Consider the following 27,376-nt stretch of genomic DNA (forward strand, 5'->3'; position numbering starts at 1 on the left):
GTCTTAAACATACATTTTTGAAAGTATATCTTTGTTATTTCTATCATTTTGTGTTAAAGATGCTTCAGAATTAAGGTTATAACAATTTCAACAGCTTTATAATTAACTAACTTCAATTTCTCTCCATTTTATTCTTCATTTGTAAAGTATGTTACAAAAATGTTAAACTAATTAAGGTTGAAGATCAAAAAGATGAAGTTCAATAAAACTTGTATACATTCCAATTTTTTGTAAAATTCAAATTCAATACAGAATGCACTTTCTTTTTTAAATTTCTTTTCCAATTAATAGTCTTTAATTTCTCTTGTCTTTAAATACTGCCATTTAATTTGTGTTTGCCTTTAATTTTTGTTTCTTTTATCTTTCTGCATTACCGTTTATGTTTCTTGTCCAATTTGTGGTATTTTTAATTGCTTTTAAATTCTGCAGCTATCTCTTATTGTTCTTGATAGTTGAAGAATTGCTTTAAAGTTTTGTTTGTTTTTATAACTGGATTTAACACTACAAAAGAAATTGATTTTTTTCGGAAACAAAATCTAGATGTAATGTATAAAATCTATAAGTAATTATATATTATCTACGGATTATATATGGAAAAACAAAATCAGGCATAATTAAACTTACATATAAAAAAATTTCTGTAAATAATATTACATACAAAATTTTTCACAAATAATAAAATTCGTAAAAAAAATACATCCAAAACAATATGTAATATCTTATTTTACTAATATAAAATTATTAAAATAAGTGGTACAAATACGATAACTAACTAGAAACCTTTTGATTTATAAAGTTGAAGACTTACGTTTATAGAATTAAAACCTAACTATTTCATTGTTTTGCCCGCCAAAGCTGAATCAATTGGAAGGACTTCCCTCCAACTTCACACCATTTAAAGTAATCATTGCAAAAGAGAAAGAAAACAATCTAAGATAAAAGGGTAAGGTAATATTAAGATGCTAACACAACATTCACAAAGTAACATTATATTTTTAGTTCAAACTAAATGCAACACCTAAATAGGTAATACATCTCGACTTAAAATCTGGATACATGCGTTATTGTCGAACTATGACGAGTTGTACACTTGTGGTGGTGGAACAACTAAAATGTTCATAAACCATAAACATATACATAAAATGTTCATAAACCATAAATATATTCATTTATTCAAATCAATTAAGTGTAACAAATTTATAAACTAATTCACCCAAATAAGGATTCCAAAGCAAAGGAAACATATAAGAACTTAGAAACAAAAAGTCCAACAAATTTAAATTTTTAAGTTCTTTTTTAAAGATAATTGATTATCACACTTGATAATTGATTATTCCAAAGAAAAATCATGCAAAGGAGACTTTCTAAATGAAATAATTGATTATCATGTGTGATAATCGATTATTCTAGAGAGTTTTGAAGAAAAGATGACATTTTGATTGAAATAATCGATTATCAAGTAAGATAATCGACTATCCCTTTCAGTTTTGACATTTAACATTATTTTTCTGGTTTGGTTGCACCTGTGACTCATCCAACAGATCAAATAGGTTTCTTAAACACTAGAATTGATGTTAAAACATTTTTATGGTTAAAATGAAATATCACTTTGCTCATTAGAGCAGAAACTAGGTGAACTAAACCAACTCAAAGTGCCTAAACTTAATTCCATACTTTCTAACACAGAACTTGGAAACCTAAGGGTCTAAACAAGTCAGGATTGATCTAACAACATACCTCAAACCCTCTTCTTTAACACAAACCCTCTATTTTAGAATTTCACTAGTCAAAACCCCTAAAACTCAATCAAAAACCATACAAACTCAACCTATCAACTACATACTAGTTCTAATTCAGATTTCACTTAACTCAAAGCTTAAACAAGTTTCAAATGACTATAAAAGAGACCCAAAAACACAGTTTTCCAATTTGACTATTATCTGAACTTCTCACCTATCAAAACCTCCTTTTAAAACCAAAAACCAACCTATAACTCAGCCTACGCTCTATTTCCCAATACTACATCAATCCATACCATTTACACTCCAAAACAAAAGCATGAAACATTCAAACCAATACCAATTCTCAAACATGACCTACATTATTCATCAGCATATAAAAGTTACACAACAATCATCTCAATCATAACACATTCAACCAACATACATCCTCACAACATAGCAAACATAAACTCATGCATCATAACACGAAATTAAGGACAATATTAGCTTCCCTTGTCTGTTTGAAGACCCACAACTCTATAGAACCCTCAAACAGCTTCTACAAATCCAAGGACACTAATTGTGCTACAAACAATGAAATTATGATCAAAGTATGTCGTTATGACCACTAGTTGACAAGGAACTAGATACAGAGATCAAATGACACGTGTAGGCAATCATCCTCTATACATGTATCTTAAACTAAAAACCAAAGAAAATTAGTAGAAATTGACTTACTTTTATGAAAGATTGGTCAACTAAAAGTGAAGAATTCACTATCGTGATCTTTTAAGCACCTCCTATATAGATGTCTTAGGAGCTAAGTATCTTAGAGAGAAGGGAGAGAGAACTCAGAGGAATGAGTTTTAGAGATATGGTGAATATTTTAGACAATGAGACGTGTTTAACAAATTTTATTTATATTATTAAATTATTTTAATCATTTAATATACTCAATCTCATTATTTTAAAATATTTATCCATTGTAATACTTCATTATTCCCCTAAATTATTTGAGTATATTACATATAGAATAATTAGTATATAAATTACATAAAAAATCATAAATAATGTTAGATGTGTTACATACAAAATTTTCATAGCTAATGCTGAGTTAATTTTATCCAAATTATTTTGTATATAAATCTGTAGCTGATAATATACCTTTTCAAATAAAAAACTATATATTTTTATTTCCAAATCTGTATGTAATAATATACCTTACTATTATCAAAAGTCATAATTTAAATATTTTATTATTTATTATTATCCACATATATTTATAATTTTATAATAAAAATAATAATAATAAAAGTTTAAAATATATAAAAAATGTAATGATACTACAAAATAAATTAGCAAACAGTATCTCTCATTAAACATAAAAAATAATTACATCAAAATACCATGTTTGAGTATTAAAAAAATTAACCTTAGTTCATTGCAATCCTACAACTAAAGCTTTTTATCTTCTAAAATGTTTTGATTCGACCACTTGATTCGATTACATCATTTTTGGACAAGGCATGCTACTCCGAACATCTGTGGCTACGATAGAAAATATAAGTAATTGAATTAGACAGCAATACAATAAATTTAAGTTATGTTCTTTTCTACATTATATCTCATTAGTAGAAAGATTCTCTGGAACATTGCAGATAGTCAAAGTTCCATCAGTTACCTCATAAGCAAGTAAATCAAAACTCATGTGCCCAAACTTCAACACCGAAACTAGACGGATTTTCAGAATTATTCCACCATAAAAACCAAGTAAAACAGAGACTGGTACTAGGGTAACAAACAACAAATTTAGGTTGGACTTACCATATGTTTTGCACTTGTCAAAGAGACAATGAATTCCAACAAAAGAATAAGCAGAATAAAATTTCTCAGAATGTGCCTCTCTTCCCTTCAAATAACATAGCCACAATAAAACCATGTCAGCACCAAAACTACATCGAAAATTAATGATGTCTTAAACAATTATTAAGCATGATAAACCACACCGGACAATGCATCAAATTGAATGCCAAAGACCTCAAGTGAAATTCATATATATAAAAATTATTTTATCTATAGATTTTATTTCGTATATATTATATGTAGATATATAATTTTGTTTTATTTAAAACTTATAAATTTTAAATTGTCTTTAGCATACTTTATGTATTTTTTTTATATTGTTACGATAATGAACTTTTGAGAACATATGATAATGTAGGATATGAAGAGAAGGAGACTTGCAAGAGGAATAGTAGACGATACTACGTTACACCTTTGTGCATTTTTAAACTTTAAAAAGTTATGTTTTATTTTAGTTTTGAAAATCATAAAATTATGACACTGCATCTTCACTATTATTTTGAACATTTTTAATTTTAAATTATTAATATTGCATTTGAAATAACCAATGTTTTAAATTATTCAATTATCAGATGAATTTTAAAACTACTTACTAAAGAATAACTAAGATAGTACATTAAAAACAATCAAAACATTGCATTTTGTATCAATTTGGCACAAGTTAGATACATGGTATTTTAGTCGTTAAACTAGTAATATAATATTAGATATTAAATTCTTCCATTTTAATTATAAACAATATTTTCTATTGAGGACTGAACATCAAACTTTGTAGATTTTGTTAAAAGTATGTAACATGGTCTATTTATCTAAATCTATAAAATTGACCAGATTCTAAATAGGTCAAGATAGTGAAACTTGTTTCTACTTATGGTCATAGTACAATAAGAGAGGAAAAATAAAATAAAGACGATACTTAGAAAAAAGAAAAGAGGCAGAGAGTAAGAAAGAAAGAAATGGAATCATCAGGTGTGAAGTGCTGCAAAAGTGCGTTTGTGACAAATGTTATTATCCGTATTTGATATGTCCAAGTATTTCTTTAATATATGACTTATTGTTTCTGACCGAATACAACTTATTAACTCTACATATATCTGGTCTATACTTATTAAATTAGTATGAAATTATGTCAACCAAACTGTTTTAAGATGGTTTACAATTAAGCTGAAAAAATTAATTTAAAATTAGCATATAATTAGATATATGATCCAAATTTCTTCAAGTAAAAACTCAAAAATAATAATATATTTTCCAAGATATATTTATAACGTTTATTATTATAATATTAATTAACTTTGTCTTCTGTAAATATACAATTATTTTATCCAACTGATAGAGAATAAGTACTTTTTAAAATATCAAATACTTTAAAGACTTGAATTGTTTGTGAAAGATTTTGTAAGATATATTTGACAGCATAAGAAGATTATCCAATAGACTGTTCTTTTAAGCCAATATCTCATCTTTCACTTAATCAATTAACCTACTATCTTTGACCAAGTAACAAAGTGAAGCTTTTTTCTCACATATAACAAATTCAGCTTAAAAAGTTGAACAATTACCATTTTGATTAGATGTAAGCTAAGAACATGTCACCCACTTCTATATCAATCTATTTATTTAAGATATTTATATTTTATTTTAGTTAATATGATTTAACTAATGATTTCCAAGTTTTCAAGACTGGGTTAAAATAATTTTGAATCATATTTATTAATCACATTATTTATAATACAAGATGGTCCGATGCCAAAATATAAAAACTTAGGAAACGCCGTGTTGAGGAGTGGAATGAACGTTAATAGATTCTTATTGGATGGGTTCCATTGGGAAAAATAAATCCAATAGCATAAACACTACTGATCTCACCGTCCAAATGAAGATTATGAACAAGTGGCAAGATGTAATTTTCAATAGAAAGAATGGATAAAAACATGAAAATGGCAAATTAGATAAAAACCCAATAGTAGGGACCCATTTGCACATTACCTGTCAGTTGACTACTCCAACTGGACCAAAATTTGGTGATTGCAATCCAAATAAATGCAAGCAAAAACTGGAATAAATCCACGTAACAGCAATAATTTGTGAAGTGTACACGTCATTACACAATAGTAAGTCACCAAATTTGATAGATAAGAATCATTTTCATAAGAACTATCTACAGGTTTTTACAAGTTCTTCCCTTTTCTCTCACCAAAAAAGTACTCCAATAAACTAGAGATTTGAAAAAATTTTAAAAAGTTCCCACCCTTTCCCCCAGGCACCAGCCAGTTCCTTTACAAGCCAATACCAGCATCGAGCACATGAGCGGTAAACCTCTTATAACTGCCATTTGAATATTTAATAAAGTAACGGCTATATGTGAAAGGCAAGAGGGAAAAAAAACTAACGACTTTTTGAACTAAACATATTTCCACCCAACATACAATTCTTTTCCCTAATGTGTCCTCTGTCCATCACAGCTAAACTCCTAAAAGCTAATCATTGTTCTATCTAAAACTGAGGTTTCTCTGCTTCCCACACATGGAAGCCATCAACAGAACAAGAACATTTTATATATTAAGAATGATGTTGCTCAATGATGCTTCTTCGATGACTTAGTGAATGCTACCACATCTTCATCATCACTCTCCTCATCATCCTCCTCTTCATCATTCCTCTTCCTCTTCAGGTGTGATGAGTCAGGAGGTAACACCTGAACATCTTCATCGTCATCATCAACTTCATCCTCCTCTTCACCCTCATCATTTCCACCATCCACATCAGCAACAACTCCAGAATTCAGAGCATCAGACTGTCCAACTGGCTGAACAAGGTACCCACCACCATAGTCTTCTTCCTGTGATTCCAACAACATTAAAAGTCTGGTTAAAAAACTGAGATACTTCCAACAATAATCAGGAATATACAGTAAATAAAACAAATAATATTTTTCACCACCCTTACCCATACGTCCATAAATTTTACATTAACACCGCCAAACAAAATAACTACAATGTTTAATGAACGTTTTATAACTACATGGGAAAGGCTGAGCTCGCCATTCAAACATTATTTGTAAAATTCATGAATTATCACACGGGTTAGACAAGAAGAAATGAAACATGGTAAAATCAGAAAACTAAAAAGATGAAAACTCTAGACTTCTCACCATCCAGAGTATACTAATATGCACCCAAACCAAATTATCTAAATATCTTAATTTCCAAAGAAACCAAGTAACAGATCAGAAGCACGGTATGACATAGCACAGACTTGGGAAAGGCTGAGCATGTGCCAACAATAGAACATCCTAATCCTAAATACAAAAAAAAAATTATATGGGCAGAAAAAAAACTACTTTACGGAAAACACGTACCCAGTGTTGCATTTTATGAAAAGAAAAAGAGCAAAGAACCCAAATAAAAAAAAAAGCTTAAAATATTCACTGGTGTGGTAAATGATTGGTATGACTTAGTGGTGCCAAACCCTATAGTGATGCATTAGCACACTTTTCATGTTTTAGACGAAAAAAAAAGACATAAAAATGGTAAAAATTCTTAAAAATGACGGTAAAATACGTGCTTTTTATTATGACAATGACATCAATTAAAACATAAGAAAGATATACCTATAACTTAGAGGAATTTCAAGTATTAAGATATCAGAAAGTTATTTTAAATATATAAATAATTATGAAGCTTTCAAGAGATCTAAAAATATCAAAATAATGTCATTAATAATCAAAAGTTCAATTGCAACTAATACTACTACACTGTTTCCCTTATCTGCAAGAGTCCACTCCATTCCAATTCCTGCATTTGATGTGAACTATAAACATGGAAAAGGCAGTGGGAATCAGACAAATATCAACAATAAAGTTTGTAGCAAAGCAACACTAACATGCATTTTGTAAAACAGATACAGCAATGACAAAATGCTTGAAAATAAGCAATAAATGTAAAAAAACAAATATCCAAGATCATCGAATTATTAAGGATAATATAAAAAAATATCTAATTTTTAAAGTACAAAACATGCAAGACAAACATCAACCCAAACTCCACGCACGGAAATATACATCACAGTGTAAATAAATTAAACCAAACAGACAACAATGAATCCAGTTAGCAAGCATCAGCAAATAGAGACCACCCCCAACTTGGAAATCTGACCACATCAAAAGAAGAAGAAATAAACAGCAAAATATAAAAAAAAACGCAGAAAAATTCCAAAAAATGAAACAAATAAAAGTTTAAAACCAAATTATAGCATGCACTAAACAAAATCAAAGTAAATCAGAAGGGATATCTCACTTCATCGTCATCTTCAAAATCGCCATCGTCTTCAACCCCCATCTCATCTTCCCCGGTCTCCCCATTATCATCCTCATCTCCATCCTCCTCCCCCTGTTCATGTCCATCAATCTCGCCCTCGGTACTCGTTAACCTCCCAGTACTCTCCGGCTCCGCAAAATCACCCTCATCATTATCCACCTCCTCCTCATCGTCGTCATCATCGTCATCGTCCTCATCATATTCCACTCCATCCTCATCGTCGCTATCCTCAATCTCATGAACCTCAACCACATCATCATCATCGCCCTCCTCCTCATCAATTTCCTCACCAGAATCATCCTCGTCATCGTCCTCCTCCACGTCATCCCCTTCTACAGGCACAACACGGAATCCATTCTCCCGGTGATTATCGCCATTGGTAACCCGCCTCGACGTCTCCGTCTCCTCCTCATCCGCATCACTCTCTTCCTCCTCATCAGCATCAACAACACCATCAACGCCCTCGCTGTGTCCATTGTTAATACCATGAGGTCGATCTTCTTCTCCGTCAATCTCGCCACTCCCAGGGTCATCTTCCTCCTCCTCTTCCTCTTCCTCCTCTTCTTCATCATCACTTTCAGGCCTCTCGTTCTCCTCCGCATCCATCTTATCCAAGTACTTGAGCGACTTAATCAACCCAAAAACCCTAGATCGATAATCCTTCACACGCGTCACGGGACACTCGTACAGATCCAGCGAAACCAGCTTGACCTGCGCCAGCGGCGCGAGATCCTCAATGTACTGAATCCGATTGTTCGACAAATCAAGGTCACGCAGCGAATCGAGGCCAGCCTGGACAAGAAACTCCAACCCTCCAGCGATCCGGTTGTCGGAGAGGTTCAGCTTTTGCAGATTCCGGAGCCGCGGAAACTGCTCCAACGTTGAAACACCAACGTTTGCGATGGAAAGGTGCTGAAGGTTCTGGAACCTTTCAAGTAGGGTCGGAGGAGGTAAGCGTCCCTGCACGCACTTAACGGCGCCGTCTAGGGTTAGCGTCCGGGCGGACGCATGGTCCTTCTCGCCGTCTAAGGCGGTCTCCACAGCCCGCTCCCAGATCTCGTCCATCAAATAGGAAATCCTATGTCTCATACAAAACGACACCGCAAGCGTTTCAGGCACAACCTTGGCAAAGCATGGGTAGAATAGAAAAGAAAAGAAAAAGGGTGAGAGTTGGAGTGCTTTTATGAACCCCCAAAAGCGCGTTTGTCTCGTAGATTGGTGATGAATGAAATTGGATTGAAGTGCAGAGAGCGCCGGATGGTTTGTGCAGTGTGGGAAATTGAAGCCCGGTGATGGTTTTGGTTTTGGTTTTGGTGTTTTTGGAGAGTTTAGGTTTGTATGTGTTTCTCTCTCTAGGTCTGTGTTTTATAATTTCTCTCTCATTGGTAAGAGAGGAGGCGAATTGGGGGGATAAACCTCTTTCTCATTGTGTCTGGGCAAACGGGCTCGCGGTTTGGGTCTGACCTAGGGTTCAGGTGGGCTTAGCCTTTGTGGTTCGGGGCGTTTTGTCTTGTAGCGATTCCCACCGTTGGATTTGGAGAGACGGGGATCGATGACGTGGAAACATTGGACGGCTCAGATTGGGGGTTTCTGTGTTTGTTTTCGAGAAGGGTGTAGCGCGTTGGACTAGCAATTTTCAAACACGTCATTGATTATGTAAATATCGGAAAAAGGCTTCATATTTGGATCTTTTGGGCACCACATTTACCGAAATGCCACTCACGCGGAGCGTGAACTGCCTGAATCAGATATCCGAAATTCATATTTAGATATTACTTTTCTTTTTTTTCTATTGGGTACCTTAAAAGGATCAAATTTCTTCTCTCTTATCATCTCTTCGGTTTTGGCTCTCCAATAAAAAGCAATGGACAGTTTTCACGGCGAATTCTAGTGTCTGCTTGCAGTATTACTGACTTTAAAAACCTATCTCATGTGACTCTTTTATTTTATTCATTATTTGTATATATATTTACGTTATTCTTGAATTTTAAAATTAAGAGTTTTTTCTATTTCATATTATTTTATTTTCATTCTTTTTCTAAATCAGTATTTAGAAAAAACTTTATGTATAATTATCTTTTATTTTATTTTCTTACTTAATCAATTAATTTAATTTAAATTATATATTTATATTAAATTGAATTTAATTATTTCTAATGTTTTGGACTTTACTTTTAAAAAACATCATAAATTATAATATAATTAAAAACTATAATTGTAAGACGTTATTTTTTAAATCTTTTTAAATATTAAAATTGGTTTGATTATGTACTAGTAAAAAAAATGAGACTTATAATGTAATTTCTTTTATTTATAATAGATATAAATACAGTAATGAAAATAAATACAAATGGATAAAGAATAAAAATTGTGATTTCCAAAACAATCTAACTATTAAATAAAACTATTTAATCTCAGTCTAACTATTGATTATGATATTAGGAAGGTGTGTTCTTTTGGGTGTATTTGAGAGAGATGATTTGGGGGAGATGATTTAATGGATTTGAGTGGATTTGAGGATAAGTTTGTAGTTGTTTTTTTGAGTGGATTTGTGGATAATTGAGAGTGAATTTGGAAGTAAAGTTTGTGAAATTAGTGTAGGGTTTGGATGATGTGATAGATTTTAAAAATTAGTATAATTGGTATGAAATAAGGATGACCAAAATGTCCCTCTTTATAAAATAAATATAAAATGTTATTTATTAATGTTATATTTAATTGTAAAAATGTTTATAAAGAGAAAAAAATGGTGTATAATTTATAAAATTTTTGTTTAAATATTATTAAAATTATAATTTAGTAAAATGAATTAATTTTAAAATGTAGTATTAACAATATATTAAATTTAAAGATGCAAGTATATTAATATTAGAAAAAAACAATTATAAGAAAGATTTTTAAAATACACAAAAATGTAACCGGTTATACTTTGCCGTGACCGGTTACAGTTTGTCGTAACCGGTTACAGAACCATTTGAAAACTCTTCATATTGACGTGACCGATTACGTCTCTGGTGTAATCAATTACGAACCCTCCATTTAAACACTCTTCATCGTCTTCTTCGCCTCTGACGCACGCGGTTTCATCTTCTTCTTCAAGCCTTTGATTTTTCTTGCCATCAACACGCACAACGTCATTCTTCCTCCCAGTCTACAAACCTGCAAATGCAAACCACCATATACATGACAATAGGTTCTACTTACCTCACCACTTCCTCTTCCTCGTCTCAGCAAAACAGCAAGGCACTCTCCATAGCTCTCAACAACGTACACTTATAGAATTTAGGTAATACGGTAAGGGCACATAGGACTTTTTCCAAACAATCCACACAAATCTCTTCGAAATTGAGAGTGACCAAAATTGAGTATATCCCGCAAATCTCCACAAATCTGTCGTGATCCATCCTTTTTCTCACAAACGAACAGCATGGGGTTTATAAATCGCCCGCAAATTTGCATGAACAGTCATGCGAACAGGGCCTTAATTTTTTTCATATACCAATCTTTCAGCTCCTGTACGTTCAATTGTTGGAGAGACAATGTATTACAAAAGTATTAAAGCCACATTGATTTTCATATGAGTTAGTATACTAAAAGAGAAATTTAAAAATATAAATATTTAAAATATTAATTAAAATAATCTAAACAACAGTAAAGATGAAATGTAAATAAATATTTTCAAAAAAAAATGGTAAAAGTTATAATTCATTGGAATGTCTAATTTTAAAACAAAAAATTCATACCAGAACATTTGCTAACAGCCAAAACCAGATCTCATAATTGAATTTCTTCCTCCCAGTTGAAGAGAGAGCTCTACCTGTTCATTTTGCAACAACGGAAGTAAAGAAAGTAATAGAAAAGTGTTCATTTTTTTATATATTTGAAGATATTAAACACATTTATACTCTGTGAATACCTTTTATAAAATGTAAAGAGGAATTACCACATGCAGAAAAAAAAAAGTTGAAAAAAATAATAGCTTTTAAAAGTTCCCTAACCAATATATAACCTGAGATAAAGTGAACCATTTCTTTCAAAAACAAAGAAACGTTTTAAGTTATTATTCATTTTTAGAAAAATAATTTATTGATTGTCTGGTATTAGATGTTCATAAAATTTTGTAACCTCTTATGACTTGGACTAATTTATCAGAACATAATAAAAAATAAACATAAATGAGAAGAGTAATATAATATTATATATAAATATAGTGAGTTACATTTAATTCAAAATAAAAATAAATAGCTATTCATGAAATTTAACATCGCAAAATCTACAGAAAAGGACGAAGAAGAAATGAAGGGGAAAGTCACATATGGTGTGTTTAGGATACGAGTGTCCTAGTCTTTTCTTACATGCTTTTTGTTTCTCTCTTTTTTCATACCTCTTATGCTTTTTATGTGGTTTCAAGCATAAGGTGAAGTATTCCTTAAGTGACTCACTGAGTCAAAATTTGAATTTATTGGACAAGGTCTGCAATGTTGCCATAAATAACATGAAATAGCTACTAATGTATAATTAAGTTGTTTTACATCAATTGGTTTTGTTACTTATTTTATCAAAATATTTATACATCTTTTTAATTTGAAATAAAGAAACTAATAATAGAAAATAACTATTAAAGTTATGATAAATATACATGAAATGCTTACTATTAAACTATTCTCTTTCTAGTTGTTATGCTATTTCTATTTTGTTTCCATAAACTTTTATATTTTTGTATTTTAAAATATACTTTTTAATTTAAATCACTATATTTAGAAGGTTTATAACATTACATTTAAGAGTGAGACTTGACAATTTTTTTTCTAATGTGAAAAACTTATATAGTTTAAAATTGAATTATTAAGAAATCGATCTTACTAAAATAAATTGTTTAAACTTTTTAATTTGTGGTTTATTGTATTTAAATGTAATATTATATATTTAATTTATATAATATTGTTAAGGACATGGAGAAATAGGAAGAAATTATTCAAGATATTAAGAGTCCTTGTAAGACCAAAAGTTGGTAAGGTAAGTTATATATAATCGATCGAAGATCAAGTCTTATATTGCTTGATCGATCGAAAATACACAAGTCTCGGATTTGCACCCTTAGTGAATGTAGGTCTCAAAGCTAATCAGATTGTTATTCTGCTGTTAGTTGCCAAAATTAGGTGTCCCTCTAGATGGTGTAGATTATTAATATGTAAGTGATTTAACGTGATAGAATGATTCTATTCAGTTGAGGTATTTGATAAGTAAGATTGCCTATGTATATATAAATTATCTTCACTGTCTATTTGATGTTATTAAGAATTATTGGCTATTTTCTCTTTTTTTATGTTTTAACACCCACTTACATTATTTTTAGGGTGTGAATGTTAGAAGAAAGATACTTTTACTCCATGGAAGAAATTTCTAATATATTCGTATATAACTAGTATTATCAGACTTAATTGCTGGATAATTTCTATAATCTGTTTTCAAAAAAAAAAAAATCAAACCAGTAGCATCACTACAGAAGTGGTTCTGTTCTTTTGGTCTGAGTACTTAATAGGTGCAGTCCAATTAAGCTAGGAGTTGCTAAAGCAAGAGCTTGGTTGCACCTTGAGAAAAGCACTCAAAGTTGTTGGTATAACAGTTGGCCAATCTGCTTTATATTTGTTAAATCTGATTGCTATGATCAATTCTGGTTTTAGCACTAAAATAATTGCTAACCATCTATTGTATCATTCTGCTGAATCGAGCAATTTTAAATTGCTTTTTTAGAGTCAAATTAATTGTAAAAAGTGCATTTGAATTTCTGTGCCTAAATTTGGATAGTAGTGTTTCTTGTTTTGAATTCATAAGGACTTGGATAAGTCAAAATGTCACTTAAGGTGAATCTGAACTGAAAAGCTGCTCAAACAACTTTGTTTTCATAAAATAAACATGTTCATACAAAATTAACTTGAGTTTATATTGTCCTGTGCATTTTCACTACTCAACTCATCCACTTTAGGCAAGTTTTGGTCAACACAAGTTGCTGCAACAGATTTTCCTAAAACTGATTTGTGCATTGATCTTTGAGTAAGGGTTGTAGCAAAAGCCTGGTTCCAATAACATAAACAATACATTCAAAAGATTTTGGAATACAAGTAAGAAGCTAATTGGACCAGTGCAACCCATTTTTTTGAAATCTGACATACCAGAACCAGAATTTCTACTCCTAAACTGATTTATCTTTGAAGCATTTTCTCAAACAGTTTGGGAAATCTGAAAAGTGAGTTTAATTTTCGTTTCAGCTGCAACTTGTTGTCTTTGATTGCTTTTGTAATCCACACTAAAGCCTATCTTAATCCTGTTTCATAACCTGTTCATTGCTTATTTTCCAATTCTTGAAACTCTAGCACCAAAACTGTTTGATCAAATGTCAGTGCTGGTGCAGTCCTTCTGGTTTTTATTTGGCGCTACTGGAAGTATTAATTGTTATTAAAACTGTCGTAATTGTTTTCTTGTGAGGTGATTTGAAGGTGCAGTCAGTTCAGAGACCTCATCTATCATTGGTAGTCTCCTAGGAAGTGGGGAAAAGTGATAAACGACAAGCACGAAGACAGGTCTGGACTGCAGCAAGCAAATCTGATCTGCTGCCTTTGCAATATCAGTTTGAGTAAACATTGAAAAACAACCTATTACATACACCCTGCAGCTGTGAGATTTGCATTGTGACTAGTACAGTCCAAATTAATTATTTGACGAGAATCCAAAGCTGCATCTGCAAACCAATTCCTTTTTCCTTGTTCAGTTTTCATTAATCCTTGCTTGGACCAATCTGATTTTTTTTATGAAATTGGCTAATTTAGTTACATGAATTAACCAGTTTGGTTTTATATTTGTAGCTAACTCAGTCACCAATGTTTGGCCAGTTGAATTACTAAATTTTGAATTTGAAGAGTTGGAAGAGGTGTTGCAGCATTACCCTCTCGGGTATCACGGAGTTAATAAGGAAGGTAGAGCAGTTTACATTGAAAGGCTTGGGAAAGCTCATCCAAGTAGGTTGATGTGTATCACCACAATAGATAGATATTTGAAATGTCATGTCCAAGAGTTCGAGAGGGCTCTGCAAGAAAAGTTTCCAGCATGTTCCATTGCAGCCAAAAGAAGGATTTCATCAACCACAACAATATTGGACGTACAGAGCTTGGTAACTTGTATTGTGTCACTCAAGTTTATTATAAAATTATGTGTCTCATCAATGAAACTTGGTTAAGGTGTTTGTATTCCTTATAGTTTGTTGTACTTAATAAGGTATTTCACAATTTCAGTATCTTCATCGTTTTTTGTACATTTTTCAATTTTAACTTGATGATGTTTGTAATATAGGCAATAAAAAATTTATCTCCTACTGGTGCAAGTCTTTTAGCTGCCATAAAAATATATACAATTACTATCCTGAGGTTTTCATCCTTCCCTTTCCCAAAGCAATTTATTTTCCCCTCATCTTCATGTGTGCATTAGAATCATCAACATTCATTGCAGACATTAAACCGAATGTATCTCAGCAATGCCGGTCTGGGCTTTAAGAAGATGCTCTGGCATGCTACACAGAAGTTTCTTGATGCGAAAACCATTTGCAGGTTCTTGAACCTGGGTCTACGTGTAATTTTTAATCAAATTGTTGTCTAATAATCTATGGTTTGTAAATATGTACACTGCTAGTTGCCAGAACTTTTAGGTGGGTCGTGTACATGTCTTGGAGAAGATGGATGTCTTAGATCTAATAAAAGGCCATGGAATGATCGTGATATTGTGAAGGTAATGCTGCTTTGCCGTCTCTTGTTTTTTTTGTATTTTACAGGGTTAGATGGAATTTTTTTATTTTTTTGCTGATTTTGTTTTTGCTTTGGTATATTAAGTTATACACCTCTTTTTACATTCAGGTTGAGTCTTAATCTTTATCTAAGTATAACTGTTTTCTTTTTCGACTCTTTCAGGTAAACATTGTTAGAGGTGCTGCCAAACATTTTCAGGTATATTATCTCCCAAACACTAATAATGTTATCAAAGTGTAGTCAATAACCATTGAGATATTCTTGCTTATACACAAGTATGGGATTTGCACCCTTAGTGAATGTAGGTCTCAAAGCTAATCAGATTCTTATTCTGCTGTTAGTTCCCAATTTTATAGAGACACTATTGGTGTAGGATAATAAAGTCTTCAGGAGTTATCAAAAAATTTTGTGCTTTCCGAACTTCACTAGTTGTGAACCATAAATGATTATATTCTACAAAGATGGGGTGAGTGAAGACACAATTAATCAAGTGCTTCTTAATGAGATGAATGTCATAAAATAGGCAAGTAGCTCATTAAAAGCTAGTTACTAACCTCTTGTTTAAAAGTTGATCGAGAGAAAATGAAAGTCATGAAGCAACTATTGATCGAAACCAAGAAGAAAATCGAAGAAATGGACAAAGCAACAATTACTCTAGAAAACTTAGCGAATATCAACTTTCCAAGCTACATGAACTTTGAAACTGGTAAGGTTAGTTTTAGGACAACTATATGTAATATTGTTCAAATTTGAATTTAAATATTGTAACTGTACGAGGAATGTCAGAAAATATAAATAGGGTTTATTTTGTATTTTACAATTGTGACAAATCGTGGAACAAAACATACATTTCAAAATGCCGCGAATAGGAAAAATGACTAATCCAATATTAATTTGGTTTAATTGCTTACTTTGTCCCTAGGTTTACTGCAATGTGTCAAGTTGATCCTTCCTTTTAAAAAAGTTTCAATTTCGTCCACACATGGTATAATTTGTCTCAATCAAGTTCTTTCAGTTGAATATGCACAAACAGAGTTAACTGTTTTTTGATGTGGCAAAAGAGTATGATAACATGGCAAAACTAATATTTTAAGGTTTACAGATGTTTAAATGTAATGTAAAGTGATTACAAAGGGGAGGTATATGTGATGCCCTAAGTCAAGTATGTACCTCATTGAATCAGTGTTGTTCATCTTGCATTGATAGAAATCCCAAAAATACAATTTGAAATGAAAGTCCTACATCCCAATTCACAAAACTCAGATAACAAAACAGAAATGCCCAAAATTAGAGAACAATTAAAACCCTAACTTGCATAATCAAAAACCCTAAATTCCAAATTTCAGAAAACCTACATCTCAAATGCGAATCAAAATGCAAAAATCCCAAAAACAGGAATCCAATTTGAATCTAGAAAGAAGAGGAAGAAATGGTTATCCCCAAGCCCAAATCAAAACGCGGCAAAAAAACCTCAAATCAAAACCCTAAATCAAATGTTACCGTACTCTTTTGCCACATTAAGAAACAATTAACTTTGTTTCTATATATTTAACAAAAGAGACTTGATTCAGGCAAATTATACCAGGTATATAGGAAATTGTAAATTTTTTTAAAGAGAGGACCAACTTGACACATTGTAACGAAACTAAGGAAAAAGTAAGCAATTAAACCTATTAATTTTTGTGGTCACTACTTTTGTTGATTTATTATTACAAGTTCCTTTACTTTTGTTTGTAATTTACTTTTTGCAATTTATTTAAGTGTTCTTGTTACTTTACAATAACTTCTTCTACTTCTTCTATCATCACACCTATTACCACTTGAATTTTACCATCTTTATATTGCACTTCATCCAATGTTCTTTCATTTTCATTTCCATTTACATAAAAAAAAAACCCAAAAGAAAAAATAGCAAATTAGGAGATTCTCATTGAAATTCAAGTATAAAGGAGATCAAATTCATTAAATGTTTGGATGAAATTTGTTCATGAAATTAGTAAAATTTACGTGAAATTAATCCCTTTCCTTAATACTTAGACGTGAAAACACTCTAGTTAAATTGAAAAATGAGTGTTTGTTGACTATGTGGAAGAAAAACTCACATTGAGTCGATACAATAGAGAATCAATTAAATTAAATCCTTGAAAAAACACACAAACATGTGGTCACTACCAAAAAGAAATCATCTTCATTCCTAGGTGTCATGTGGTCACTTTTAAAAAACATGGCACATGACACACACTTTCCACTTGGTTTGGATGTCTAACTTAGGAAAAATCATACGCTACTTAGACCTTAATAGAAGCCTTAAACAAACTCACACTACATGGTCGAATACAATGACCTAGATGTTCTACATTCTTCTTCAATTCATGCTCTATGATAGCTCCAAAGGTGACCCACAAGATAGAGTTGATATCATCTTCATGCATAGCTTCCACTCTCTTGAAAGTGTTTGACTATGGCTAGGAGATTTACCATCAAACAGTCACATAGTAAATGTCATATGAAAAATTTCAATTTAGTCCTTTTATTTGTATTTTGTTTTAATCCCGCCTTAATTCTTTTTAAATTAGAATAATTATATCATTTTTAAGACTAAATTTAATTTTTATATAAATCTATATTATATTAAAATTGATATTTTTATTAAAAAAATTTATTAAATATTTTTAATAATATTAAATTTATATTTTATAGGGAATTTTATTATATATTAATAATTTTATTCAAAAATATTAGAATTTGTTTAAAATAACAATATCATAAATTCAAATATAAAATTTTAACAATATTAAATCTATTTAAATTTATATTTTACATTGAACGTTAAACTAACCCTAATATTTGTATAGAATTTATTAATATTTAAATATGTAAAACAAAATATAAATAAAGTTTAATGTAAAATATAAATTTAATATACTCGAAAACATTTAATGAAAACATCAATTTTAATAAAATTATCATATATAAAAAAATTATCATATATAAAAAAAGTTAAATTTGATCTTAATTAAAAAAAAAGATAAAATTGCTTTAATTTTAAAAAATTAGAATTAAAATAAGTCAAAATTCAAATAAAAATACTAAGATTTTCCAATGACATTTTTCACATTTTTTCATAATGTCATACTATCTGTGCCAGGTCAGAGTCCTCATTCAATATGTAACAAAGTTTTCTTTTCTAAAAAAATTAAAATAAAATTAAAAATTAAAAAAAAAAAAAAAACCATTGACACATGACATTGAATTAATGTCATCTAATAGAAAGAATCAAATTAATCAAATTGCATTAACATCGTTTAACAGAAAAGTTTAAATTGCGTCACATTTTTTAAATTGAAAATCCAATTAAAACAACTTAGAACAAAAAAAAAACAAATTGAGATTTCTATAAGAAGACCATCAGAATCTTTTAATCAATTTGAAATGATTATTTCCTAAGCAAGAACTTGGAAATAATTTTTGATCTATTTCTATTTTGGAACCCTGAGTGTCAAGTATGGGTCAGAAGTACTGCACATGGATAACCATAAATTGAAATGAGTATTTGTTTTCTTCATTTTTTGAAACCTAGTACAATTTTTTTCAAATTAGAAACCAAGTATATATATATATATATATGAAATCAAACCAGAAATATACTTTTAATCTGATTTATCACGTTCCAATTTACTAGTACAGTGAACATTATGAAGTTGACTGCAAAATTTGAAAGAATCACAACCAAATAAAGTACATAATTTTCCGTGTTACGGATGCATGAAAACCGGAGTATGAGTCCGCCTGGGAACCACAAGATAAGCTTCAGGTAACACGGCCCTTTGGTTGCTTCACATTCCAATATCTATGCACGTTTGGAGGTTGCACCTTTACCTTTCTCCAATTGCTCGAGGTTCTTATCAACTTCCTGTGCTCTCTGAAATGGTACATAAATGCAGTGAGACATGCATTCGAAAAACATCTAGATTGAAGCATTAATAGATACAATTTCTGTCACGCCCCAGCTTCTAAGTACATTCTTTTCCTGCTTTCTTGATTTTGTTAAAGAAGTATAAAATATAAATTTATGTTGTTTTCAACATTCCCTTAAAAAATTCAGTATAAACATAAACAAGCTAATTTACCCGTCCTTAATACCCAAAAAATGTAAACAAAGAGAAAAACATCAAACCAACTTACCAACAACATCAAAACTCACAAGTGAATTTATGTCTTATTTATAAGCCTTACCAACACTTCTGATCATATATGATCCCCACATTGTTCATACAAACAAGTTCACTCGTAAAACTCACCCATTAACTTACCCTTTTATGTGGAAGAAAAATGTGAAATAATACTCTAATGTTGAATGTCCTCAACATATTCAGACAAGGAGGGACACTTAATTTACACTAAAATATCAATGTTATGCCGGCTACCCTAAATCACAAATTACAATTGCAGACAGCTGTCTGTTTTCTGTAAACGCTTACATCCTTGAGAGTCACCACCAGTCACGATACTCAAACAATCTACCTAAATTAACTAATAATTATATGAAAAAGAGGCTACAGAATACAGTGCTAAAGGCTCCCACCACTAAGAGTATATCGCAGGCAGACTTACTTGGCATTTTCAAGAGATTAATTCCTCGACTCAGAACCTTGACCTCCTAGTCACATGGCAGCAACTCTAATGGTCGCACCAAGGATCTCTTTCAACCAGTAATAATAGAAATTCAATAACAACTAGACTAAATAAGAAATTCAATCTCAACAATTATCAAGATACATTTCCTTTTCATTTTATTTTCTTTTCCAAGCAGTCCTTCCTCCTGACCACACCAGTTCCACATTATCTTAATTGTATCAAACAATTCAACAATCCATATACTGTCCAATTTTGTCTCTTACTAATGCGCGGAATGGGATTCAATTCTTGCACGAGTAAGCAAGGCAAGGGGCACCGGGACAGGGCAGAAAGGGGAGGCCTACGCATATGTCTCCTTTAATTATTGTGGACGCCCAGTTCCTATTTCAACAATGCTATGCACCAGCTTTTCAAGTTGATGGGAATTAAATCCCCCATTAGCAGATAATTTTTCAGTAGCAGTAAATGTTCCCTACGTAGCAATATCTCAGTGATTGGAAAGTCCCCTTAATTGTGGTCACCCCTGCCTTGTGGCTACTTTGAGCTGCCTAATTTGCTATGTTGGAAAGGTTATTTAGTTTCACATCGACTAAGATATAGTGTAAATAAGTATACAAAACATGGACAGTCCTCACCTTATATGTTAGTTTCCGAGGGGTGGAATTAAGCTCTAAGCTAAATTTCTCAGACTTGGTTAAAAAACAGCAGTGCCACGAGAGGCAATTCAATTTGCACATTTGAACACAACCAAGAGAGTCGAAATGGAATCAAAGCAGAGATCAAAGAACTGTTGCAAGACAAGCAACAAAACATGTAATCAAGCCAACAAAATGAACAAAACAAAACTTTCTTCCCCTGACAGGGGGCCACGTTGTAAACCATCTACTTGAAGAAAAGTTCCTCCTCAAAAGGATTCATTTCAATTAATAAGGATAAAAGATACGTGGACAATAAGCATCATTGTTAGTATAAAAAAGCTTTTACTGCTAATAAGAAATTATGTTATTAAAATAGTTAAAATAAAAGTCAACAAAATTAAGGAAAGTGAATGATAATGTAAAACATATTTACACGGTTCAAAGAGGAAACAATAAATGCACCATTAGTGTATAGGGTTTTAACCACAAATGCCTGAAAAGTTATATCTGACACGACTTTTGATCGGAATTCAAACCAATCTTTACTTCATAAGATCACTCGTTATATAATACTTAATAATAATAATAATAATAACAATAATAATAATAATAATAATAATAATAAAAAGCAGTGGCACAGATAAATCGAGTTCAATAATTTTAATAGGAAGGAGAAGTAAAAACCGTAGAATGTGTGACAGGAGGCAATTGAATATCAAAGGAGCTTAGAGACATGTTAGCGATCTCGGCGATGGCAGCGTCTCTAACCTCCGCCACGTCACTGCTCAAATCCTCGTACGCAGCCTCGAAGGCCTCTTGCCAGAACCGAGGCAACCTGGTCCTACGGTTATTCGTGTACACGTCCCACATGTGCCTCACCACCTTCTCTCTCTCCTCCATTTCCTGCACTCACATTTACCCATTATTAGGTCACACATGCCGTTAAACCCAGATGCGGAAAGAGCAAAATGGAAACCTACGAGGACGTCGAGGTGGTCGTGGAGCGGCACGTGGAGGTCATGGGAGAAGGTGTTGAGCGTGCCCGACCACCGGAGCGAGACGGTGCCGGTGAACATGGACCACAGTGCGAGGAGCAAAATGGCCGCCAGTGCCCAAAATTTGTAACTTCCTCTTCCGAATAAACCTGAATCTGAAGTTAGGGTTTCCTTTTTCGCAATTGGGAGTGTCTCTTCATCCTTCATTTCTTGGATTTCAATTGAAAAAAACCGGTCGGGTTTTGTTTGGGTATGGAATTTAGCTCTACGTTTTTCTTCTTTCTTCTAACATTGTGGTGGGTGCTTTTGCATTCGCTTCATCGTTCAGACTCAGATTTGTCCAAAGGGGAAATGAAGCCGATCTAAACTGAAGAAGAACACTGAACAGTGATTATTACTATTTTAGTTAGTGAAAAGAATTCTGAAATCGTGGTATGTTTGGAGAGTGGGATACCGCAATAATATGTGTTTTGTTAAGATAAATTGACCTTTGTTTTAGATGGATCAATGATGACCGTTGATTGGACTTAAGCCACCGACATCGATACCGCGTGCAACCGACACATAGACGACACCGTTTTCGTCACACTTATCCATTAACCATTTCCACTTTGCCAAGTGCTTCATCGATGCTTAAAGTTCAAATTAGTTTACATTTAAATTAGGACTTAAAACGATTAGTTAAATGCTAAAACTACAAATTTAGTCGAGTCCTCTTTCGTCTAATATAGTCTACACAAACTTTTCCTCACTAAATACACCAATTCAATATTTAATATCAGTATAATAATTAAAATTAAAACTTTGAGAAATTAGAATCGTAAAATTGAAAATTTATATAAATGATAAAGTGTTATGAAAAAAAAAAGCAAATACAAGTACATGTTATATATTGTTAGAAATTAATACTAATTGAGCAAATAACTTTTCTACATCCACCTTTATTTATCTTGATTTTTATATTTTATAAACATATTTTTTTTAAAATATAAAAAAAAAACTATTTCAAATAAATTTAATATATCGTTCTTTTGCTAATTTTAGACTCAACAGATCGGTTTTTTCTGAGGAGAAAACTATTTTAAATAGTTGATACTGTTTTCCAATTAAATTTAGAATTTTATATTTGAAATATGTAGCCCATTTAAGATGAGACAAATAAAATTTAATCAGATAGCATAAACTGTATCAAATACGTAAGCTTTGGAACTTTTTTTTTTCTCCGGGATTTTAAGTTGTTTTTTTTAATTAAAAATTGGATATTAAACCGGTTCTTAATTAGGCAGCTTGATTCAATGCTTTTAATTTGAGATTACTTTTGGTTTTAGGAATTTTATTATAATTTATAGTAGGTCATTTATTTTATATTCTATTTTTGTATAGAAATTTATTTTATCATTTCGACTTGTTCAGTTTGATCATGTTTGAGCTTTATTACATTGAATGAAATTAAATTTTCTTATTTAGAAAATACCTAAAATATGATCTAAAAAACCGTTTCATTCTATCATGGCCTTTCAAGTTTCATCTTCATCAATTTGTATACTCTTTATCTCATGCAAAACAATACAAAGGCCCATTAATCTTATTAAGTAAGCAAGACCTAACCAATTCTGAATTGTTAAGTTATTCATCTCACTATTTATGGTCTTAAAACCTAATGATGAGGTTTAATTTGAATTTCACTTAACCCTACTTTGCCTGAAATTTGAATATGGCTAATTCCACTGGAGCCAGAGTGGCAGAATTTTTATTTTAACTATTTAGGCACTTAGGTTTTCTAAGTGTTTTTTATACTGTTAAAGATGATAGAAATAATAAGGTAAAAAGAGATTTAAATATAGAACCCTGTCTGTTGAATTTAACAACATTTACTTCAAAATGGTACACTGTCCCACCTTTGGGCTTCAAGAATATTATAACTCTTGCCAGAACACAATAGTTTCTATCTGGGATCAGGTTTTGTTACTACATTTTTAGGGCAGGATTTTTTGCTAAAAACCATTTCCATTTCTTCCAAAGGCACGCCTTTGGTTTCAGGAAGAAAAAAGTAAAAGAAGAGCCAAGCGAGTACAGATACACCAGCGAACATGAAGAAGCTGCCACCAATGGTGAATGCTTTGGAGACTGAAAGAAAGCTCATGGAAACCACAGCATTCATGGTTCTATTCACTGCAACTCCTATACTAGCCCCTTGCGCCCTCAACTTCAAAGGAAATATCTCCGTGCTGTAGACCCAAGTCACAGGCCCAAGCCCAATGTTAAAGAAAGCAACATAAGCATATGTGGCCGCAATGCTAAGACTCAATGCCCACAATACCTTTTTACTGGATTCATCAACCATGGTCAAACTAAAACCCAAAAGTGTCAGCCCACAAATCATCCCCCCAGTGCTTATTTGCAAGAGCCGCCTTCTACCAACTTTGTCAAGCAAAAACAAAGCCATCAACAAGAAAATTATCTTAGTCAGACCGATTCCAACAGTCGCAAGCAAGAGCTTATCCTTACTTCTCACACCAGCTTTCTTGAAGATTCTCGGACTATACAACATCACGGCTTCAATCCCAGTTGCATGCTCGAAAAAATGAATCCCTACTGCTGCAATCAGCATCCAACGAACTTCCGGTGTGGGCCTCACAAGCAACTCTTTCCAAACGCCTTCACCCTGTGACTTCTCAGGGACCTTGCCACACGTCTCATCAAACCCTACAGCCACTTTTATTTCGCTGAACCGAAGTTCCGCCTCTTGTGTGGTGTTTGAAACTTTCAATAGCACCTTCTTCGCACCTTCCAAACGACCCTGCATCACTAACCACCTTGGCGACTCTGGCATTGCCAGAATAACCAAAGCCAATGCAAGTGAAGGAAGCGCGGCAACACCAAGCATCAACCTCCATCCAAGCTTCAAGGTCAATTTTCCCAAGAAGAAGTTCGATACGTAGCCAAGTAAGATGCCAATGCCGATACAAAGCTCCGGCAAAGAGGTTAGAAAACCCCTGGATGATGCAGAGGAAATCTCTGCCGAGTAAACCGGTGCTATCATAAGAGCAAAACCCACACCCACACCACCAACGCACCTTCCAACCATTAATATTGCATAGTTGGGGCCGTACCCCATCAGAATTGCACCCAGCATGAACAGAACGGAGGCTAACAAAATCGTGTATCGACGACCGATGTAATCAGAGGTTCTTCCTGCTGCTAATGATCCTACCAACGCGCACAGGTTCAAGATTCCTGCAAGAACCTCTTGCTGGGTATCGCTTATTCCAATATCGTCCTTGATGAATATCATTGCTCCACTCATCACACCAGTATCTGAAACAATGAAACAGAGTTTAAACTATACATGTATTTTACACCTAACTTCTCTTTATATTCATCTTTTTTTTTTTCTATCTTTTCCTTTCATTTATATAGACATCTTCAATTTGCAGTAAGGAAACTAAAAAAAGGGGGAAATATCGCAGAGAAAAAGAATAAAAAAGTTGAGAGAGAATGCAAAATTACCGTAACCAGAGATGATGGAAACCATTGAAGCAACTACAGCACAAGCAAAGGCATATTTGTTGAACGTCGTGGTCTGGTCTTCGCTGCCACCCTGCTCCACCATGATAACAGTAATTAATATTAATTTAGTTATAAGATTTTAAATTTAAGCTCACTTTGGCTTCCTCGGTAGTGAGAAATTTTCTGAAGAGTAAAAGGGTGGTGAAGTGATTTGAGTTGAGTCGAAACTTGTTTATATAGGAAACACAGAATGGAGAAGGGATCGTTGGTCTGATATGTTCCCACTAATTGTGAAGTAGTCTGAGATGATGGATGATGTTATAACATCGTAAACATACGATAACATGACACACTTTTAGATTTATTTATAGTTAATATAAAAGTAAAATTATTTAAAAAGTATAAAAAGTTATAAAATTTTATTTCACATTATTTTTTACTCTTTTCTTTTTTAAAAAAATATAAAATTTTATATTTTTTATACTATTTTATCTTTATATCATGTATTAAATGAATGTAAAAGTATGTTATGATCTCATTTCTGAAAATTATAACCTAAAAATACAATAAAAATAGGATAATGATATTTTGATAACATTATTTTGACAACATTTTAACATCATTTATATGTTATTATGTGATTAATCTAAAATTAATTTACAATTAATAATAATAATAAACTTGATGACACATAAATTGTAAAAAAAAAATATCGTGAAAAGTATCATTATCCATAAAAAGTAGGAAAAAGAGAAGAAAAAGATTGGAAACATATACAAGAGAAAAAGTTGTGTTTGAATTAGTTAAGCCACGTGGCACGCGGTTGGCTAATCAAACGTCTCTTCATTTTTTTTAAGTTGTTATTTATGATTCTTTAAGATGGAATAAATATTTTTGTAATCTTAATAAATGTAAAGATTAGATGAAAAAAATAATAATAATAAGAGAATAAAATAACCGTCTAATTAATATTTCAATTAAATATATTTTTATTCCTTTAATTTTTTCGTAAAAAAACTCAAATTAATTTCTTTTAAGAAAATTCAATTATTATATAATGTGAATTTAGTTATTTTAATTAAATTTTGATAAATTTATTTAAAGTTTTAATTTCATTTTAAATAATATAAACAATTTAAGTATTATAATAAAATATCTTTAAAAGTTAAATAAATTTAACAAATTTATTAAGAAAATTAAATTCATATATTTTTAAATTAGGAAACTAAATTAAAACAAAATTATTGTTTAGTAAAAAATTAATGAAAAAACCATATTTAAATAATATTTTCTCAAATTTTAAAAATTGAAATACAAATTGAAGAGTAATTATGATTAAAATGGATAAGGATAGACACAAAAATTCGATACAAAACCAGATTATTGATACAATCTGTTCGATATGTGCTGAGTAGACTATTTGGATAACAACCATTGCATTGAAATAAATTGTAGGGTTCCTGAAAATTTATGTAACTATGTTTGGCAGTAAAATCTGTATCTAGCATTAATTAAGACTGACGGTGAAGTGAACTGTAATGTTTACTTTAAATGGATGCAACTCTCCTACAGCCAAATCCTTGATTCCGAAAATAAATTAGATGATGAATTTGAATTAGCATATTAGGTAGAAAATAAATAAATAATTGATTATATTCCTATTTTATACTATATACTTTATTTATTTACTGATTTATACTATATACTTTATTTATTTACTGATTTCTTTTATCTCTCCAAAAAAAACAGTTTTTCTTTTTAATTCTTTTATTTCTTTTCGTCCATTTATTTTATTCATCCTCTCCGCGTGGAAGGTTGAGATTAAATAAACGTGCATGACATGCAAATTGTGTAAGATTTTTTAGACAAAAATAATAAACGTGTTGTTTTTTATGA

At 31.6% G+C, this 27,376-nt stretch overlaps 3 protein-coding genes across 3 annotated transcripts; all 3 read right to left on the minus strand.

Annotated features, from left to right (window-relative positions):
- Window positions 1-5,963: 5,963 nt before the first annotated feature.
- Window positions 5,964-9,348, minus strand: LOC124848242 (Leucine-rich repeat (LRR) family protein). Its single transcript, XM_047325877.2, has 2 exons — window positions 7,883-9,348; window positions 5,964-6,426 (listed from the first exon to the last, which is right to left on the minus strand). Exons 1-2 carry the CDS (start codon window positions 8,990-8,992, stop codon window positions 6,163-6,165), a joined length of 1,374 nt encoding a protein of 457 aa, XP_047181833.2. The 5' UTR covers window positions 8,993-9,348; the 3' UTR covers window positions 5,964-6,162.
- Window positions 9,349-19,229: 9,881 nt separating this feature from the next.
- Window positions 19,230-22,428, minus strand: LOC124847800 (uncharacterized). Its single transcript, XM_047325372.2, has 3 exons — window positions 21,956-22,428; window positions 21,660-21,878; window positions 19,230-19,621 (listed from the first exon to the last, which is right to left on the minus strand). Exons 1-3 carry the CDS (start codon window positions 22,175-22,177, stop codon window positions 19,550-19,552), a joined length of 513 nt encoding a protein of 170 aa, XP_047181328.1. The 5' UTR covers window positions 22,178-22,428; the 3' UTR covers window positions 19,230-19,549.
- A 1,375-nt stretch (window positions 22,429-23,803) lies between these two features.
- Window positions 23,804-25,765, minus strand: LOC148206700 (putative polyol transporter 3). Its single transcript, XM_088104618.1, has 2 exons — window positions 25,481-25,765; window positions 23,804-25,288 (listed from the first exon to the last, which is right to left on the minus strand). Exons 1-2 carry the CDS (start codon window positions 25,581-25,583, stop codon window positions 23,916-23,918), a joined length of 1,476 nt encoding a protein of 491 aa, XP_087960744.1. The 5' UTR covers window positions 25,584-25,765; the 3' UTR covers window positions 23,804-23,915.
- Window positions 25,766-27,376: the final 1,611 nt, after the last annotated feature.

Source organism: Vigna umbellata, chromosome 1 (genome assembly GCF_029865625.1).
Source record: "Vigna umbellata cultivar VRB3 chromosome 1, Vumbellata_1.0, whole genome shotgun sequence".
In the NCBI taxonomy this organism is placed as follows: domain Eukaryota; kingdom Viridiplantae; phylum Streptophyta; class Magnoliopsida; order Fabales; family Fabaceae; genus Vigna; species Vigna umbellata.